The sequence below is a fragment of the Astatotilapia calliptera genome, chromosome 11 (assembly GCF_964374335.1).
Source record: "Astatotilapia calliptera chromosome 11, fAstCal68.1, whole genome shotgun sequence".
Taxonomy (NCBI): domain Eukaryota; kingdom Metazoa; phylum Chordata; class Actinopteri; order Cichliformes; family Cichlidae; genus Astatotilapia; species Astatotilapia calliptera.
The window spans coordinates 16,873,028-16,893,185 of NC_137432.1; the positions used below are offsets into that span (position 1 = coordinate 16,873,028).

General features: G+C 40.6%; 1 protein-coding gene across 1 annotated transcript in view; it reads left to right on the top strand.

Moving 5' to 3' along the window:
* Positions 1 to 15,179, top strand: part of bckdhb (branched chain keto acid dehydrogenase E1 subunit beta) — a 75,538-nt gene extending 60,359 nt beyond the window's left edge. The window contains exons 10-11 of the mRNA XM_026186036.2: positions 1,582 to 1,737; positions 14,711 to 15,179. Of these exons, the coding sequence (XP_026041821.1) occupies positions 1,582 to 1,722 (141 nt within the window). The 3' untranslated portion in view covers positions 1,723 to 1,737; positions 14,711 to 15,179. The remainder of the gene's footprint in view (positions 1 to 1,581; positions 1,738 to 14,710) is intronic.
* The last annotated feature ends 4,979 nt before the right edge of the window (positions 15,180 to 20,158 follow it).

Sequence of the window (20,158 nt, forward strand, 5' to 3'; positions counted from 1 at the left end):
AGTGCATGCAAGCAGGGAACATGTGTAGCAACTGTCACAGGTAGGATTCGAACCTCTGCCAACCTCTGAGTTCTGGTCACAAACAAAGATATGATCAAAATGTGCACTGTGGAGCAGAAGCTCAAATTAGCAGAAAAGAGGTGAAGAGGAAGAACTTTGTTGTGAAATGAGGTAAAGAAACTGAAATGTGTGCTTAAAACAAGTGAAAAAGCTGAACTCTGAAATCCTGCTAAAACAGCAGAAGAGGCTGATATTTTTCAGCTACTCATTGAGCCAAACTGGTTCTCACGTAACTGACAAAAGGTGAAAAAGCTAATGAAAACAGCAGAAGAGGCTGAGATTTGTGCTGATAAGAGGTGAAAATGCTGAACCAATCAGAGGTACTGCTTCTGTCTGCTTCATCAGGCTGTGTACTTGTATGCATTTCTGCCATGGACTGTTAACAAGAATCTGAGGTCCATATTAGAAAAGCTGGTAAAATCATAAAAGTTTGCAGAATTGAAATAAATGATGAATATGAATTACTGGTCTGTGATAGTGTATTAATTTGTAGTGGAAGAAAACATGTGGACAAGGTGGAATTGAACCCATGACCTTTGGGCTTCAGACCCGTATCATTACCAACTGCGCCACTGAGAAGAGAGCGAGCACCTGTAAAACAGGGTGATGAGCAGTCAGAATTAGATCGCGGTAAGAGGCGAAAAACGCCGTTTTTTGGAGTTACAAAACGTTGTGTAACTCAAAAACTAGGTTGGATAGAAGCACAAGTACTGGGTGAATCAGCGGACTTTGGTTTACTTTGACTGCGATTTTCATAGCTCTTTGTAATTCTGTCGCGGAGATATGACGAGAGAAGAAACTGCTTCATTTTCAGAGTTTGAAAACTGAGAGGAGGACAGATTTCCACCCCTCAAACAAACATAATTTATGGCTCAACAGTAAGATGACTGTAAAAACTGCTCCGACTGTGAGTGTCAGCAGTGTCTGAAGATGAATTGACACAAGCCTCATGTCTTAACTTTGCTTTGTTACGGAGATATGACGATTTGAAAATGCCTCTCATTAGAGAAATCCAGCGCTGGTTTTGAACAAACTCTCCATTGACTTTCTATGGAGAGTTTTAAAACTTTGTGTTGCTCTGAGGCGATTTGATAAAAATCTGTAGCTTCCACAACAGTGACATTTTCTGAAAGCCAGCAAAAATACTTACGTTTTGATGTATAATTTGAGGAGGTTGAGTGAAAATTGAGTGAGTAGCAAGAAGTTGTTCAGACATGAAGAGAAAACTGAAAAAGGACCAGCACACACTCTGAGTTAATTGCAGAAGTTTCCCATTCATTTCAATGGGACAAATTAAGCTTAATATTTTAAAAAGTATAATAGTGAAAAATACCAAAAGACAGAGCACACATTAGTAGAAATAGCAGAATAGTTTAAAATTTGAACGGTGAAAATCGGCTGAAAATTGTGGAAGTAGTTAAGTGCCAAAAAGTGTACGGAAGTCCCAAGAGGAACTCAATAGTGTGGATGCTTAAAGCATCCACACAAATAACGATGGTGGCTTTTGTTCTAATCATGCAGGAGGAGTGCTTTCTTAACCTGGAGGCTCCAATCAGCAGGGTCTGCGGTTACGACACCCCCTTCCCGCACATCTTTGAGCCCTTCTACATCCCAGACAAGTGGAAGTGCTTTGAAGCAATCAAGAAGATGATCAACTACTGAACCACCCCCAATCAGGTAGGAGAGAGCTGACAGCTTCTTTTTGAAGCAAATTTATGATGGGACATTATGTAATTTTCTAACTCTTATTCTATATTAAAGCCTGCCAACAGCTACCCTGTAATATGTATTATTTATATCAGTAATGCAAACATGAGAAGGTGACTTAACTACGACCTGCCTTCAGGAGCAAGAAGCATCATTATAGGAAATCTGATTGCCTCTTCTCTTAAACACTCAGATTGTGTTTCATATAAGCCGTCACTGCACATGTAGAGGATTTTTATCAAGACTTACAAATGTTGTTGCCATGCAAAACTGCATTTTATTTATCTGTTGGTAGTTGCCACTGTTGGATATATTGTGCATTTGAACGGTTTTGTGCAAATTTTGGTAATTACAAACATTACAGGTTGCTAGTTGTAACTACAATGACTAATACAGTCTTAGTTTCTGGGAGTCATACAACATACAGTATTGTTTTTAAACCAACACCAAATTTTTCAATTTATTTAAGAGGGAACAATTTAACAGTGTTTTATAAGTAAGAAAAAAAATGAAGGCATCTGGTTTTCATGTAACTGTGTAATACAGCGCTCCAACTATTAAATAGTGTTCGCCCATAAAGTTACTGGAGTTGAGATGAGAAAAATAAAGTTGACCTCTTGCATGGGTAAGCTTCAGTAGAGCTAGAGTGTTCATGGTCCATCTTTGTTGTATCTGTTTTTAGAGCTTAGCTGAGTGTGCGTGATCGTATCTAGTCCTAATTGTTACTGTGTATCTAATATTGTCTAGTAACATTTAACAGGTTCTCCAAATGTTCTGCATGGTACAGAATACAGATGTTTGAAGTCATCTTATGTGAGGTATTGGGATGATGACATCATCTTATTACTTCCAGTGAAGACAGGGTTTTTCCTGGCTCATGCAGGGCGGTTAGGGGGTAATTGCACATGTGTCTGCATACAGTAAGGACGATCATTCTCTATAGCTTAGTTTGTGAGAAATACGTTTCTTTTTCTTTTTTCAACCATTTCTTAACAGAAACCATCCTTTAGTAAGAAAAACAAAACATTTAAAAACTAGAAAAATTTGCATTTCCTGCGAAAATGCAGTGTGGATGCCTTAACGCTGAAGATGTCTGTTGAAAAAAGCTGAAAAAATTGAAAGTTGAAAGGGAAAAAAAATGCTGCCCTGAGCAGGAATTGAACCTGGCCCTCCTGGTTTGAGGGCGGCTATTTAGCTCACTGAGCCAAACTCATACTCAAAAAGAAGAGGTGGAGAGATTGACAATTGTGCTGAAATGAGCCAGAAGCTGCTGAGAATTGTGCTGATATGAGGTGGAAAGGCTGAAAATTTTTCAGAAGAGCTGAATAAGCAGAATTTTGGCAAAAAAAGAGGTGAAAATTCTGAAAATTCTGCTGAAAAGAGTTCAATCAGCAGAATTTCTGCTGAAAAGAGTTGGATCAGCAGAATTTCTGCTGAAAAGAGTTCAATTAGCAGAATTTCTGTTGAAAACAGCTGAAAAAACTGAAGATTTTGCTGAAAAGTGGTGAAAAAACTGAAAGTTCTGCTGAAAAGGGGTGAAAAAGCTGAAATTTGTGTTGAAAAGAGTTAAAAAAGTTTAACTGTTAACTGAAAGAAACGTTGCCATAAGTGGGATTTGAACCCGGACCTCCCAGTCCGAGAACGGATGCTCATCTCACTGAGCTAAAACACAGGTCAACCCGGCAAGGAAAATCAGTGAGGCCACTGATAATATTCAGAAATGGGCAAAAAACATTGCAAAAAAAAAAAAATTCAATATCTGAAAAACTATAGAAGTTATGAGCACCAAAAGTCATAGCCAGAAAGAGCAGAATTTTTTTAAGATTTGAACGGTGAAAATAGCACAAAAACTGAGGGAGTAGTTGAGTGCCAAAAAGTGTACAGAAGCAACTAGTAAATAGTGGAATAAAGAATAAAGAGAAACAGGAACTCAACAGTGTGGATGCCTTTTGGCATCCACACAATAAATCGCTTTTTTAATGATACGTCTGATTTTCTTGTGACTTTGTATTTTTTAGAGGGTTTTGTAAGATTCAGTATGGGTGGTATGGTAGTGTAGTGCTTCTGAGCACTGTTTTCTCACCCGCCCCTGAATTTAATAAGCAATTAAGAAAATGGCTGGACAGGAGATCCAGTATGTAACTTGGGGGGGAGGGGGGTGTTACGGATTCAAATATTGAGGATGGATACAAGAGGAAAACCACAATAACAACACTGGTCCGGCCGGGTTGAGTCAAACGATGATTTTAATGATCACGCGCGTGGGAGATGGACACCGTACGCAGACAGCATCAGATCTCAAAATGGTGGAGCATTGATCAAACTCTTATAGCCTCTAGTGGCCCCCACCTAATCATAAAAGCCTAAACATTCACATGCTTTCTCTCACACAGCGCCTAAGCTACGACCTTGGCTCCCTGTTTATCTGCTCCTGCTGAGATGGGGCAGAAAACTCCAGTATGTTCTGTTCTCTTCTAATCAGACAAATAAGGCGATGACTTTCTGCGAACAGTATTTCTTATAACTCAGCAGTATAATGCATCATAAAACAATATCATTCATTCACAATAAATCAGCAGTCTAACGTAATGCAAATCAGTTTAACAAATGTAATAGTTATCACCTTCTTCTAATCCAGGAGAATAATGCAAACTAAAACTACATAATAATTCACAATCTTTAATTAGGGGTCTAACATGGCATAAAATAATATTATAATCCATCATTCCCCCTGATGAGCTCTTTAGAATAAAGAGCTCACCTACACCCTGTAATCCAGTGTGGCCAGGTTCATTTCTTCTCACTCCTGAGGTCCTTTGTCCCCCTGTTGATGACATATGTGAGATGACCTCTGTATTTGCGCAGTTTAGATGCAAGAAAACTATTATTACAACAATAGCAGGAACTTGAAGGTCTTCACAGTTGACACAGGGCTGTCTGATATGGTGAGGGGGAGCAGAGTTGAGGGATGTCTCCTGAAGTCCACTGTCATCTCTACAGTCTTAAGAGTGTTCAGCTCCAGATTGTGCTGTCTGCACCAGGGTACCAGCCGCTCAACTTCTTGCCGGTATGCAGATTCATCACCATCTTGAATGAGGCCAATGACAGTGGTGTCATCTGCAAACTTTAGGAGTTTGAATGTTGTCTAATCAACTGCCACTACTTAAAACTTAGCAAAAGATATAACTGAATAAAAGATCACAAAGAAAAGCATGACATCGGTGTTATGTAAGCGCGTGCGGCCTTCTATGCTCGAAGTCACTCCAGTCCATAGATCAGCCAAACATCGCGTTGACTGTAGCTTTTAACCCTTATTAACTCGAGCACAACTCTATAATGAGCAACAAACTGGAATATGTATAAAAATGATCATGGTTACACCTGCAATGAAAGATCATATGATTACCCCGACACCTGTATATAGGAGATTAACCTGAGGTTATAACCATCAATGGAACACAAATGTTAGTACAATGTCAAAAGCTTCAATAAATGATTAATCAGGGCTCTAGACTAACTTTTTGCCATGGGCGTACCGGCACAAAAGTTAGGTGCACACAAATTTTATAATAATTTATATAATAAAATGTGTTTTTCTGGATACACTGTGCTTTTTCAGCATTCAAAGATTGATGACACTGTGTCAGAGCACTGCATATGAATTTCAGAAGGATCAGGCCTTAACTTAACAGAAAAGTTAGCAATAGTTCTTTTCCTATTACAGCTACATCCACTTCTGTCGTGCCTAGGCTGCTCACTAGAGCTGGGTATCATCACTGATTTCTATAATCCATTCGATTCCGGTTTTCAAAGTCCCGATTCGATTCAACATAGCCAGAAGAGTCAGAAATATTATAATTCTGATCATTTATCAGTACTGACTTCATCAGAATTGTGAACATCACAGCAGATGCCTTTGTGTGAAAGTAACTAAGAATAAAACACAGAAAAACATGAAAGATTTTCCTGGTCTGGCTTTTTATAGCAGATAACCTTAAAAATATTCTACAATGTTCTGCATATAATGTTTAAATTTCTTCAGTGTTGAACAACAGAAAAAAATAGGCTTTTTTTTCCGAGGTCATTTAAGTGAAAAAAAGAAAAAAAGACAGCAGCCGACAGCGCTGTAAACAACGGTAGACTGGTGGGTAATAAGCGAATGAATAATACAGAAAACAGAGATTGGAGACGGGAAACTGTTCTTGAAGTACAGAGAGAGATAGAGAGAGAGCTAGCTGTGCATGAAGTGTGATTTTAATAGTCGTGGAAGCAAAACAGCAAAATTAATGACGACATTGATCAAAGTGAAGCGCAGTTTGCTGCTTCTTTTGCTGCTGGCTCGGTGAATTTTGGTTGGAGAGAGACAAAACCTGCAGCTCAGAATCAGCACAAAAAGACGTAAACACAGCGCGGACCGGACGCATCAGGATCGCTAAGCTCCGACAGCGTGTCCGTCTACGAGCCGTCGGGTGAGAAAGCCGAGAATGAAAAAGTTGATTCTGATGCGTCGGTCCGCTCTGTGTTTACGTCTTTGTGTGGAATCCGTGTACCTGCTCTCATTTGCTGTTTGGTTGTTGTTGAAATGGTTTTGTGAGCTTTAATCTGAGAATCTGGCGTTTCTGGCAAAACACAGTTATATTTAAAAGTCGATTCAGGATTTAATGAATTGATATCGCTTCATTCAAGCTACTCACCTCCCTCTTCCACCTGCACTTTCAACTGGACCACGGCCAATCAGAGAGGTCCCGCCCCTTACTATCTCTGATTGGTTTATTCCACGATAGGGGCAAAATGTGTGTCTGTTGTTGACCACAGGGAAGGTTGCAGATTTTTTTTATTTTTTTTATTTTTTTTATTTTTTGCTACCCGAACATTTGGTCGCACAGGTGCAACCAAATATTTTTCTTTTAGTCGCACCACTGAAAAATTTGGTCGCATTTGCGACCAAATTGGTCGCACTCTAGAGCCCTGTTAATGCAATGCTTGTTATATGATTCTGATGCAATAATAATGCTGATGTTAAAATAACAGTAAAACACCCCCTTTATCCCGTTTATAAACTTCACACATAAACATTTATCCATGCCTCTTCTAATTTTATTTCCCCCTGTTTTCCCCTTACTGACCACAGCAGGGGAATCTATGTTTTGATTCAGCCATGAATCCGGCTCACCTGATTAATCACTGAGCCCCACCGTCACTGGCATCTGACAGGGTGGCGCTGCATACTCTTCCTCTAATGTCACTATTTTCAATCTGTTAATTAGAGTGCTTAAACATGAAGTAGACTGCGTCCACAACAAGTCAATACAGCTGTAAATGTGGCCAATCATCAATCTATTACCAATCAATAATGAAAAATAGCTTTTATTTTATGTATGCTTTTAGTCAACCACTCACCCAGAGGATCTCCAATCCCAGAAAATTCCTTCTCCTCATTTAATGAGTCTGTCCTCCTTCCATGCCCTGGTAACTGGTCCATCCAGAGCCATATCATCTCGAAATATATATACAACAAGCCAAACCACACCTTGGTCACACCAACCCTTTTCCGCCCTGAAGATGTCCAACGCCATCTCAGTCTGGACCAGGGTTTTAACAGTTTTGCAATTTTCATTAGTTTTTATTTTTATTTAGTTTTGACTTCAGATTTTCAATTTTATATCAGTTTTAATTAGTTTTTACCAATTGTTTGCTAGTTTAGTCTAGTTTTTTTTTTTTTCTGAAAATCCTTCGTTTCAGTTTAGTTTTGTTTTGATTAGTTTCAGTTATAGTTTTAGTTGTGTTTGCAAAAATTAAGTGTAACAAAATCCCAGTTTCATCATATCAGTCATGCTCTTCTGCTTATCCTTGGGTGTTGAGACTATTAACTATTAACTCTTGCAGCACCGTGTGTTCGTAATTTTGGTTCAAGTGAATTGATAAACTTTTTGAAGGCAATTGACTCACACAGTTATGTAGATGTCCCAGTCCTGTTGTCTCGGGATGCATCACGCTGCCTTGCATGGGGTTAGCTTCTGTTTTCTGGGGATGAGGGTTGAGTGTGCTCCCTTACCTTCTCAAGGTAAGCTAGGTTAGCCTTCTGGTGTGAGCTTTTCAAGTGCACTTTAAGGTTTGTGGGTGGGATTTTTTCCCTTTAGAAATGTCCCTCCTAATTTGTCTCTTTCCACTACAAGACACTTGCTTTATCCAAAACACAGTCATATTCAAAGTAATCCCAAATTGGACTCTGGCGCTTTCTCCCGACTTTTCCTGACATGATTCTGCGCGTGGACAGAGCAGCAACACAGACGACTCGACTAACGTACTTGCCACCTGCTGGCATAATGAGACAGCAAGAAAAAATCTGGAAACTAAACTTCATTTTCACCCTTGACTATTGTAGGACACGCACACATCAATGAAAACTAAACACATTTTTGCTATAAATTCAGTTAATTTTAGTTAGTTTTGTGAACACTCATTACAGTTTTAGTTGGTTTTCCTTTTTTTAAAATTTTATTTCCGTTAACAAAAATGTTTTTTCACTTCTAGTTTTCATTATTTCGTTAGTTTTCGTTAATGATACTAACCTTGCTCTGCACACTGGAATAAACATAATCAATATGATCAACATTTTACTGCGTGTTGTTTCACCATCTTATCGAGTCCAACTCTCCATCCGCATGTGGTTTGGCACATTATATTTATCTAGAACTCCACTCTGTTTCTAAATGTTTGAAGAATTTTTCATGTTTGGGGTCAAATTTTGAGAATTTGACCATAAGTGAAATTTATGGTGTCATCACCCCCTTCGGGGCTTACCTTTCCCAGTGTTGATGATATTCCTCCCTATTCTTTGCAAGTACCCCCTTTTGGTGGCGAGAAACTGTTGGTGTGGTCAAGTGGGTGCTGTAAAAACGAAAGCTCAGGACAGAACAGTTATCAGTCATGTACTTCATACAAAATTAGCATATATTTGATTTCATATTGATCCTCTGAGTGTAATGGTACATTTTAATTTGAATGTATCAAAGCTAAACACAATAATTTTTCTTTGTTTCGCTCTTGTTCTTGTGCAGCACCACTTCTCAGCACATGCCCCTGTCGGTTCTATCCTACTTTTAAATTGCTGACCATTTCAAGAAAGCACCTAAAAGACGGACCAGTGTTTATTATTACATATATCCATTTTGAATGTGACAAGCCTATCATTCCCCTGTTATTCATAGACCTCAATAGAGGGTTTTGGGTTTTTTTGGCTTTTTTTTTTTTTTTTTTTACCTCTGTAAAGGTTAATTGACAATTTACAGTGGCCTGCTATGGTTAATAATAACATGCTCAGTCATGAGTGAAATCAAACCTTTTCTTTACTTTAGCATTTAACCTTCCCAACAATATAATGTGATACATTAATCGAAACACGGCTACTAAAACACAATTTTCTTAATGCAAACATCAATAACTCAAAATTAGCAACCAAAGGGTTAAGTCTGCAGTTCACACTCATGTGAAGCTACAGCCTCCCCCTTTAGTCTCTGTCATCCTTCTGTTCCTGCAAAAACAAAACAAAGCAAGACAAAACATCCACCCTTCTTTTACAGGCTGGGTGAATTGTTTGTGGACATTTACTAATCCTAAAGTCGGTACCGTTTTTGTCTCAGTATCAAGTCAATTAAAACTTTTAGTCGTCAGTCCATCACAGTCCAGTCACATGCATACATCCACACACATTCATACCCGATATTGCTGATAATGGAGTCTCACGCGCAACCTATTCGAGCCTCCATCACCAGCAAGATGACATCATCATTTTAAAGGAAAACAGTTCCTTGTTTTTTTGGACTGGATTGACTCGCTGCAATCCTTTTAGGCTCAGGACTTCTCATGTGATCAATGTCCCATATAAGTGAATTTCTCCAGAGCCCATTACAATCATGGAGGAAGATACGTTGCGACTGTTTCTAGTAAGAATATTTTATAGCGTTTTAAAGTTCAATCTCTCAGGCCTGGATTAAAGAGCTGATTTGTTAAATCAGGAACTCACAAAATACCAAAACATCACCACCGGTGGATCACACCTCTCAGATGTTCTTATTTCAGTGCACTGTAACAAAGGCAAAAACAAACGTAACCAATAAAATACTCATATAATAACAAATACTGGGGCCCATTGCAAACATGTCCAAGCATAAAACCATCTTTCTCTCTCTTAGAGAAAGAAAACAATCCAAACCTCACTAATAAAATAAACCTAGTGTCAAGCAAAACCCAAAAATCAACCAAAACTTCACCAGAAAGTTTTTCTCCCTCCCGGGACAATATTGTGTAGGAATACAGGTACCGTAACTCCTTTTTGCACTGGAAAAAAAAAAAAAAACATGTTGGATTTACTTGATTCAATAGTGGACACTGGTTGCACACAAATGTTTTGCTTTGGCAGAAACTTAAACAACTGAGTTAAATCAACACAACCTTTTCATATTTAGTAAACCTGTGCATTTTGTGTTCATAAAACACGATTGAAACATGTTCAGATGGAGAAAGTTGAGCTCCTGGAATATTTTAATCCTTCAATTCTGTCAGTTTATTTCAACACTATTCAATAACTTTTATCCAAATACGACTTGGTCACTTAAATACTACATGTTGTCTTCATATTGCATGCGGTTCAACAAAGTCTAGATCCTGGTTACCATAAAAATTGAATGGGTCTACAACAACTACCATCCTCCTATCTTTATCCTGGTTACAGCAGGGCCGGGAAATAACCCTGAAGTGATAGGTTCCCAGGCAGGGTACACCCCGGACAGCCGACCAGTCTATCAGATAGAAACAAACAGCCGTTTACACTTACATTCATGGATAATTTAGAATCATCAATTAACCTAGCTCTAATAACTGCATGACTTTTCACTGTGGCAGGAAACCAGAATACCCAGAGAGAAACCACTGCAAACTAGCCAGACTGTGGACCCGCACCCAGGAGCTTCTTACTGTCAAGCAACAGCACTAACCAGCATGCCAACAATGTAGGAAATACAGGAAAGCTATGATTTCCTGTATTTGATGCAGAATTCTTTTGTTCTTGCCCTTGACAGGTTAATCCACAATAAATAGCAATAGCATGCATGGGGTGTGTGTGTCGTTGTCTGCCCCTTTTTTTTTTTTTTTTTTTTTCAGTGTGTTCCTCCTTCAATTAAATCTCAATCACAAAAATGTGGCGCTCCGAAATAAGGCTCACACCGTTAATTCATCATTTTCACTCTGTGCCCCTGCTCCTTATCAAGCTCCTTATCAATTCAGTCGAGGCCTTGAGCCATAAACAGACATCACGCACAGACATTGTTTTCATAACCAAACTGCTTTAGACCCCGTCCCCTAAATCTACACAAATGCCCTCTGGGTGAGATGAAATGCATTTAACCAATAAACAATCAATGGCTTCTTGTTGTTGTAACAGATTCTGAATTTGGATGTTTGTGTGCAGCATTTTGCGTGTCAGCATAAGCATTTGTTAGTAAAGCATTCTTCATTGCATCAGCGTGTGTGTGTGTATCACTCTTCATTGCACAAGCGTGTGCATGTGTGTGTGTGTATCACTTCTCAGTGAATTGAATCAGCATTTCGATTTGTGTGCGTGTGTGTATGTCATTTCTCAGTGAATTGACTCAGCGCGCGCGCATGTGTGTGTGTCAGTTCTCACTCAATCAACGAGTGCATATGTGCTCATATGTGTGTTTCTCTTCATTCTGAGTCAGTGCATGTAGATGTGTGTGTTTGTGTTCATCACTTTCCTGTTCTGGTGTTCTGGGTAAACCACGGCCTGAAGCGTGCCCTGGGGTCCTGCCCTCCTCCATTTCAGTCTGTTTGCATCCATTGATGCTGCTGCTCAAAGTTCTGTCCATACTGGTTCTGGCCCCAATTGAGGCAGTCCTTTTCTCCAGTGTCCTGCATCTTCTCCTTGTTCCGCTCCTCCTTAACTTGACCCTTTTGCTTCTGTAGCTCCTTCAGGGTTTGCTCCTGCTGTTGAAGCTTCTGGTCAGGTTTGGCGACCTCCTGCTCCAGCAAGCTCCGGCCTGATTTCAAGTCCTGTGTCTGGGACTCCAAGCCTGACTGATGGGTTCGATTAGCAGCCAGCTCCTCCTGAGCCATGCTCAGCTTCTGCTCTGATGCCTTGAGCTCTTACTGAGGGCAGAAACCTCAGTCTTTTCCGTACACGTCAGATTGAAGTTTATTGATGTTTTCCTTGCTTTGCTCCACGGCCTTCTGCGGCTCTGCTGTTCGGCTCTTCTCAGAGGTCAGCTCCTGGCCGAGCCCCGACACCTGTGCCTTCAGCTTATTTTCTTCTTGTGCTTTTGTCCATTCTGAGGTGCCTCCTGACCTCAGTTACTCCTCTTGTCTCTTACACGCCCTTTTTGCTGCCCGATCATCCGTGTTGGTCTGTCACTGTCCTGCACAGTTTTAATGCAGAGTTGTTAAGGTCAGCATTCTTTTGCTCGGCCTCACTTTTCATCCGGGCTTAATGGGCATCTCGTCACAGCTCTTTCAGCTGAAGCTGTCTGGAAATCTCCCCCGTGTAGTGAAACGGGCCTTGGGTTTAACGCTCTCTGTCTCCGCTGCATGAGATTGTTTTCCTGCAGCACTGTTGACATTTGCAGGTTGTTGTTGTGGGTCCAGCTGCTGTAGCATTTGGTCAGGGTCACATCAAAGATGGTAGAGGAGTGAGCAAAGATGGTAGAGGGGAGAGCAGGAGTCCAGGTCAGCCTCAGCTTTCCAGGCCGACAAAGCAGCCTGTAATCAAACATAAAGAGAAAAAACAAAACACAAACAAAACAAAAACAGACGAACAGGAAAATGATGTTGTGTTGGCTGTGTTATTCAGAGAGGGGAGAAACAACGGGGCCAGGCTCTGTGTCATTCTTCTCTCCCCCTTTTTTTGTTTTTTCTCACCATATAACCAACTCATAACCCACCAAGCTTACAGAACAACACAGGTACATGTTACAATTCTTAAGATCATGTTTAAAAGCCCAAAAAAGGAATTTTCTTTCATTCAGTAATCACTTGTATTAATCAATCAGCAGAAAACATGTCACAATGTGAATCTTTTTACCACTAAACTTGTCGTGTCATCACTGGTTGGTCAGACCAGTGTCTTTTTTTTGAAACACTTGAGCCTCTAACTCAATTTCTTAGCAGCCTCTAACTGCTTTAACTCATGAGATTTTTTCATCAAAATCAAAACAGACATCTACCAGTAATTTCAGTGAGTAGACTTTAATTTTATCGTGTCCAATTTGGCACACTTTGGAAATAATTCAACAGGTAGTGCCTTACCTTTTGTATAAGCCGGCTTATGCCCACTCACGTCAGACCACTGGCTTGTGCCTGTCCATTCGACAACCTCGGACCGTCCAAACCTCCAACTTCCACCCCCATACCACAGGACGAGCCCCCAAACTGTTACGGATTCAAATATTGGGGATGGATACAAGAGGAAAACCACAATAACAACACTGGTCCGGCCGGGTTGAGTCAAACGATGATTTTAATGATCACACGCGTGGGAGATGGACACCGTACGCAGACAGCATCAGATCTCAAAATGGTGGAGCATTGATCAAACTCTTATAGCCTCTAGTGGCCCCCACCTAATCATAAAAGCCTAAACATTCACATGCTTTCTCTCACACAGCGCCTAAGCTATGACCTTGGCTCCCTGTTTATCTGCTCCTGCTGAGATGGGGCAGAAAACTCCAGTATGTTCTGTTCTCTTCTAATCAGACAAATAAGGCGATGACTTTCTGCGAACAGTATTTCTTATAACTCAGCAGTATAATGCATCATAAAACAATATCATTCATTCACAATAAATCAGCAGTCTAACGTAATGCAAATCAGTTTAACAAATGTAATAGTTATCACCTTCTTCTAATCCAGGAGAATAATGCAAACTAAAACTACATAATAATTCACAATCTTTAATTAGGGGTATAACATGGCATAAAATAATATTATAATCCAACAGGGGGAAGAGTACTTACTGTCAAATACAGTCAGCCTCATTTTACTTTTATTTCTTGCAAAGTTTCATATCCATAAATGTAATTTTTCCCATGTTAAACTTCATGTTATTGCTTTCAAAAAGGGAAGTGGCACTAAAGATCAGGCACATATTTTCCTGTATCTTTGTTGTTACCAATAATGTGATTACCAATATCTCTAACTGTAACATTTACTGTTCTATTTGCACTTGTATCTTTTGCTGTGCTCCAACATAAAAATTACATTTGACAAACTGTAAACGTTGTAACCCTGATTGGAAGCAAATACCAAAACTGTTTATGTACAAATTTCTCAGTAAAAAAATTTGTAAATGTTGTAGTAACACCTGTCTGGATTTTCTAATCTAACTGTAAATTAATCAAAATAAATTGCCATAGATTTGTCATTGTAGTTGAGGACGTGCATGTGGTCACTCTGCATAAAGTGTATGTACCTGATGTGAAGCTGGAGAGTTCTGAAAATGCCATAGCATTTATTATGTGTGTTTAAATACCTACCACCTTGTAATCAGACCACCCAAGGCTCATTTTAATGCCAAGCGTTAACAGGACATAGATGACAGGGGTATGCCCCTGGATTTGTGGAACTTCATCCTGGGAATCTAATACTAACAGTTTGATTCTGGTCCTTTGATTGTTTCCAGAAATGTTGAATAATGTATTGAGAGCTCTTTTGCAATTCCTTTTTAATTATTACTGTCACCTTGAGTTATAGCCTTTTAAATGTTGGCCTGTAAGTCTGAAGGAGGCATTTATTACATCTCTAATCGCATCCAACACATGTCACCTCTCATCCTCACTCTTCACTATCTCCATCCAGATCTGTTTTCCTCCTCATCTGCCATCTACAGCACACTGCCAAGTTCTTCACTCATTGAATCTTTCTCCTTTTCCAGAGCCAACTCCTGGTAGCCCTGAACTTGATCGCCTCTCCTTCTTCCTCTTCTTTCATCCAGACAGTGGAGAGCAGCCAGGAAAAGACACTTTGTTGACCATCCAATCAGAAAGCGGTAACCAGATGGGTTCCATGTTGTTCTGTGTCCTCAAACTAAAAGACTGTTACCATATCTCTGAATTAGAGAGCCTTGTTCTTCTGCAAGACATAAGTGACTTCATTTGCTCGATGAAACTCCATGTAAAACTAATGTGATTTAGTTATCTCTTAGGTCAAAGTTGGATACTGTGGGGAAAAGTGTATTTGGTTTCATTTGTGACTGTCTGCCTCTGTGTTGTTACTTTTGATTTGAATGTGTCCAACTGTGCTCTAATCTTAATTTAGTTTGACATGAACTGAACCTTGTTGTACTAATAAAGGTGGATCTGTGGATTTTAAGGAAAATAAAAGATGCTGATTTGGTGAAAGCATTTGGTTTTGGTGTTTTGGATTTGTAGGGATTTACTTTGTCATGTTAGAAACAGAAAACAATTTCTGCTCAAGAGGTCTGGTAAAATATTTTACAGCTATATTTTATTGCTCATTCAATATATTTTGTTGTATTTATTTTACTTTTGATTTTTCAGCCATCTGCTCATCTTGTTCAGCCTGCGAGGAGTCTAAAGATGATGGGTTTTCTGTTATCGCAGCTTTGATTTAAAGATGTAAAATTGTGAAACGATGGAAAAAGTTGTAGAATTTTATCACATGGCCATTACTGGGATGTTTTAAGGCTTTTCCATCTTATCAGCGCTTCCATAAGGGAATCAGTTTTCTTGTTAAACCTCTTGTCCATGTTTGCCATTTTAGATTTCAACATGGAATCAATCATGATCGTGGTTGGGAGCCTTTGCCCATTTACTGCATGTTTCTGTCCATTGAGTTATGGTTTCTCAATGGACAATAAAAGCAGTAGTTGAAAACCTGCCCTCAATTCCATTAATAAACACTGACAAGAAGCAATCGTGCCCTCAACTAGTGCTTAATGTGCCACATATATGTGCTGATCATTTAAGTATCTGGGTATGACTGTAAAGTTTTGGTCAGGTAATCATTAGGTCAAAAAAAACAAATCGTTCAAAAGTGCTCGGCAAATATCTTTGCATGTCCGTTAGACACTTCAAACCCTGTATACAAGTGGAAATGGGTACAGTTTCTCTTTAGGATTATATAGTAGACTGTAAATCATTCAGTATTGTGCAAAAGTCACCCCTCCTGTCTTGACATTTCATCATCATCATCACCATCGTTTATTTACATAGCACTTTGGCAAGCCTGGTGTGTTTTGTTTTTTGTTTTGTTTTGTTTTTTTGCCTGTCCCGTTTGGTTCTTTTGCCATCAGAATTATTGTCTAAAGGCGAGGAAAGATGCCCAACGGATTTACTTTACCAAATTGACCATCCCAGCCTTGCCGAAATGGTCTATTTGATTCACCTTTTATTGTTTATTTTATTTATTTATTTTATTTTCACTTGCTAGATACGGGACAGACTTAAATGAGGAAAAGAAAAGGGAGAAAGGAAGAGGGGGGAAAACAGCGGAGAAGAGGGACGGGGATAAAGGGCAAAAAAACAAAAACCAACTAAATAAGCAGACACACAAAAAATGCATATATCAATCACCTGGATCACCTGTTGAGAAAGAAAAAAGAAAACAAGCAGAAGAAAACGAGAGCAATACAATAAACAACATCACAATGATATATGGGAATATAACAGTAAATAGTAAATACTAAACATTATTGTGCAGCACGTAAAATCGACAGCGCACAGTGTGCTTTGAGGTAGGAGCCAAAAATGGTGTAGTTTGTGTGTGTGAGCACCCGTGTGTACACCTGTGAGCATGGACGCGCTTGTATTTAAAAGGTTCCTTCATGTAATGATCTGCTAGAGGGTGTGGGGGAGCCACTGCCCCGTCCACCAGGGCATGAAGCAGGTATGGAGGAGATCAAGACTCCAGACATCCAGAGGCCCCCAGAACACAAGAGACCACGGAAGACCAACAGAGGGGCAGCTGTGCCACTATCCCAGAAGGAGCTGAGGAGAGCCCCAGATGAGGGGTCATCCAGCAGCCGCGGAGCAGAAGCCAGGGGGGGTTGCAGTGACGTGCCCGTGAACTCCGCCGGCAGCCAGCTGTGCCAGAGTGAGCGAGCCCCAGGCAGAGAGGCCGAGGGCACCCCACCCCCGAAGTGGCCCGAGCGAGCCCCAGGCTCCAGGCCCCGATAAGCAGCCACCAAGGAGTGAGCCGGTGTGTACCTGGGCGCCCACCCCCGGACACAAAGAACCACCAACGCACCGATGTCTGAGGGGGTCCGCCACTGGCAGGGGAAGTGGTGGGGGGAGATAGGCCTCCATACCTTAGAGCAGCGGTCCCCAACCTTTTTTGCGCCACGGACCGGTTTATGCCCGACAATATTTTCATGGACTGGCCTTTAAGGTGTCGTGGATAAATACAACAAAATAAAACTAGTACCGGTACTGAAAAAAAGAAAATTTATTCATAACACACGTGAAAAGACCCAGGAAAACCGAGTAAACGATAAAAATGATAACAAAATAACGCTGAAAACCGATAAAAACTCTGAAAACTATACATTTCACAACTGAGCCTCAACTCTCGCAGCCCGGTACCAAACGACTCACGGACTGGTACCGGTCCAAGGCCCGGGGATGGGGGACCGCTGCCTTAGAGGGCCTGAGATGTTCTCAGAGAGGTGGCGTCTGATACCCAACCTGACATATAGACACAGACATACAGGCACACACCGATACAAGCATCCATTCCCACCCTCATGCTCTCGTATGCAATTACTCAACCAACGTGGAGACAGACATAGAGAGGCACTGTACACACAATCACACTCCCCAAGCGTACTCTGGAGGGGGAAACTGCACCCAGACCCAGGTGGTGTTACCCTTTTTCCCTGCGGTGGGGAGGAGCAGACTCCGCAGCAGCAGGGAGGCCCCACACTCCAGACCCCAGTTGGACGGCCAACTCCTCCTCCCGGCCCCCCGCTCCAGCAGGTCGCAGAGAACGGGGGTGTGAGAAGACTCCAAAACCTCCCTCCGCCCTGGTGTGTTTTTAAAGTGCTGAACAACACAAAAACAAAGAGAAACAAAATATAGTATAAAATAATAGGAGGGATGTCAGTTTCCCAACAACATTTTGCTAAGAAAATGGGAAATAAGTGCATCGATTTACTGAAACTTGCAAACATAAATAGAAATGTAGTATATACTGTAAGGCAAAAACTATTCTGACTAGCATGAAAGTCGATATCGAGTGTGTGAACAGTCTTGGGTAAGCTTTGCTTTAAGTAGTCTTCGTGAATAGTTCTAGCCGGAACCCTGCTTCCCAGTTTGTTCATTCTTGTAAATATAACTGAATGATTTGACCACTCAGTGGGCTCAGCAGACTCAGCTGCTGTTCATATGATGATATTTCCTAGTAAAAAAAGCAGCAGGCCAACAATATATCCTTAGATCTGCTGAGTAATGCAATTCAAAAGATAAATGCCAGACTCCTTCAGTCCTCACCCTTTCGTTCCTCCTCACTTGCCAGAGGCTTCAGTAAGTGTGATCCCTCCCACTCAGGCTTTTCCAATTCCTGATATCTTTGAAGACAGGCAAACCTCTGTCAAAGCTTTCTTCTCCAGTGTTCTTTAGCCTTTAGTCATACTCCTTATTAATTTACTTCAGTCTAAGATTTCGTACATTTTCAGTTTACTCAAGAGCAGAATTTAAGAAAGTGTTAGACCATATTCTGCCACCACGACAAACTGCATATTAGATATGCTAGAGGAATTACTAATCAGATTAACGAATTCTGCATCCCAGTTGCTGAAACCAGTTGGAATGATGGAGCTCATAAGGGATTATTCTTTAACATTCTTCACATGAGCTGTGACAAAATGAGCTGCTCTCTTGTGAGGACTCCACAATTGGCTCGAAAGAAGTGCAAACCCATCATAGTAGTAGTCTGCTCAGCACCATCTTCCATTTTCCGTACCCCTGCTCCGAATACTTCCAACATACCTGGAATGGTATCAGGACCTGTGAAAATTCACCAGAACTTTCACGCCAGATACACCTTGGGATTTCCAGTCCTCCTTGGCAGGGTCAGGGCCTATGATCCTGAGGGGCGGTCTTTGGTTCATTGGGCTTACATCCTGGTTCCCCTTCTAATCTCTGACTTTTACAAGACAAACCCTGACCAAGCTTGCAGGCCACCTAGAAGCTTTTGTTTCTATCTTGTTCTCAGGTAGAGTGTACCCTGGGTCACTGTTCGGCCCTACTTTCTGGTCCACTGCACACCTGCTTCGCATTTCCTCAACACTCCTCTGGAACAAATGCCTAGCTGAAACCTCCACTCTTGGCCAGACCATTGCTTCAAACATTGTGATTTACCTAGTTTCCTGACCTTGTTTTGTCATCTCTGTTCCTAACTCCTACTGCTGTGTATTTTGGCTGGCCCCTGCAACCCGATGGAATGGCTTGATGTGTCCTTGGCTCCAGTTGAACTTGCAAACCAAGATCTGGCAATTCCTCAACAATACTCACCCTAGAATATTTATCTGCTTTCTCACCCTCTACCACTTCTTACCTCTAGAGCTGTCATCTGCCTTCCCCACCTGCAACTCAGAAAAGAGACCCAAGTTAGGTGTCCATTCACAGTTCATTCCTTAGATTCATTGGAAACACTTCTAACCTGTTCTTTCTTCTCTAGCAATCATCTGGCACAACAGTGTTTGGACCCTTCAAGCAAAACTTTTACCTGAAAGTATTGACCTGAATCCTGAGTGCATCTTTGCTTGTCTAAATGAATGTGTAATGTATGCACTGGTCTCTTTGGGTCATGCTTATTCTTGAAATAATAACACTCATTAACAGCCACCCATCCACCCTTGGTAGAAAAACTGGATTTAAAATCGATCGAGCCATTGTCCAACAATGAAAGCCTGGCTCCTTGGAAGTAAGATAAAAAGACATGTAACAAAACCGGACTATTACCAAACCCTTTATCTTCAAGAAAGCATGACAATGAATAATAATAATACTCATTTTTAACCTTCCCAATAAGCTTTTGGCTAAACTGTGAAAAATGTGTAAGCAGATAGTCTCTACATTTTTGTCTTATGAGGTCTACAAATACCCAAGAAAAAAAAGCTGCTAAAATGCTTCATAGAGCTTAGGGCACCTGCAATTGCGTGGCTTCCTGTGACCTTTTCAATACAAGTGACTCACATTCACATTACACTTCGTGTTACACTAAATCATTTGATGCAATAACGCTGTAAAAATATAACTGGGTGCAGCTTATACAGATCTAAATTGACATCAAATGATAACTAAATTTGCTAGATTCTCATCCTATGATTTGTTTTAAGAATACAGGTGCTTTCATTGTTTAC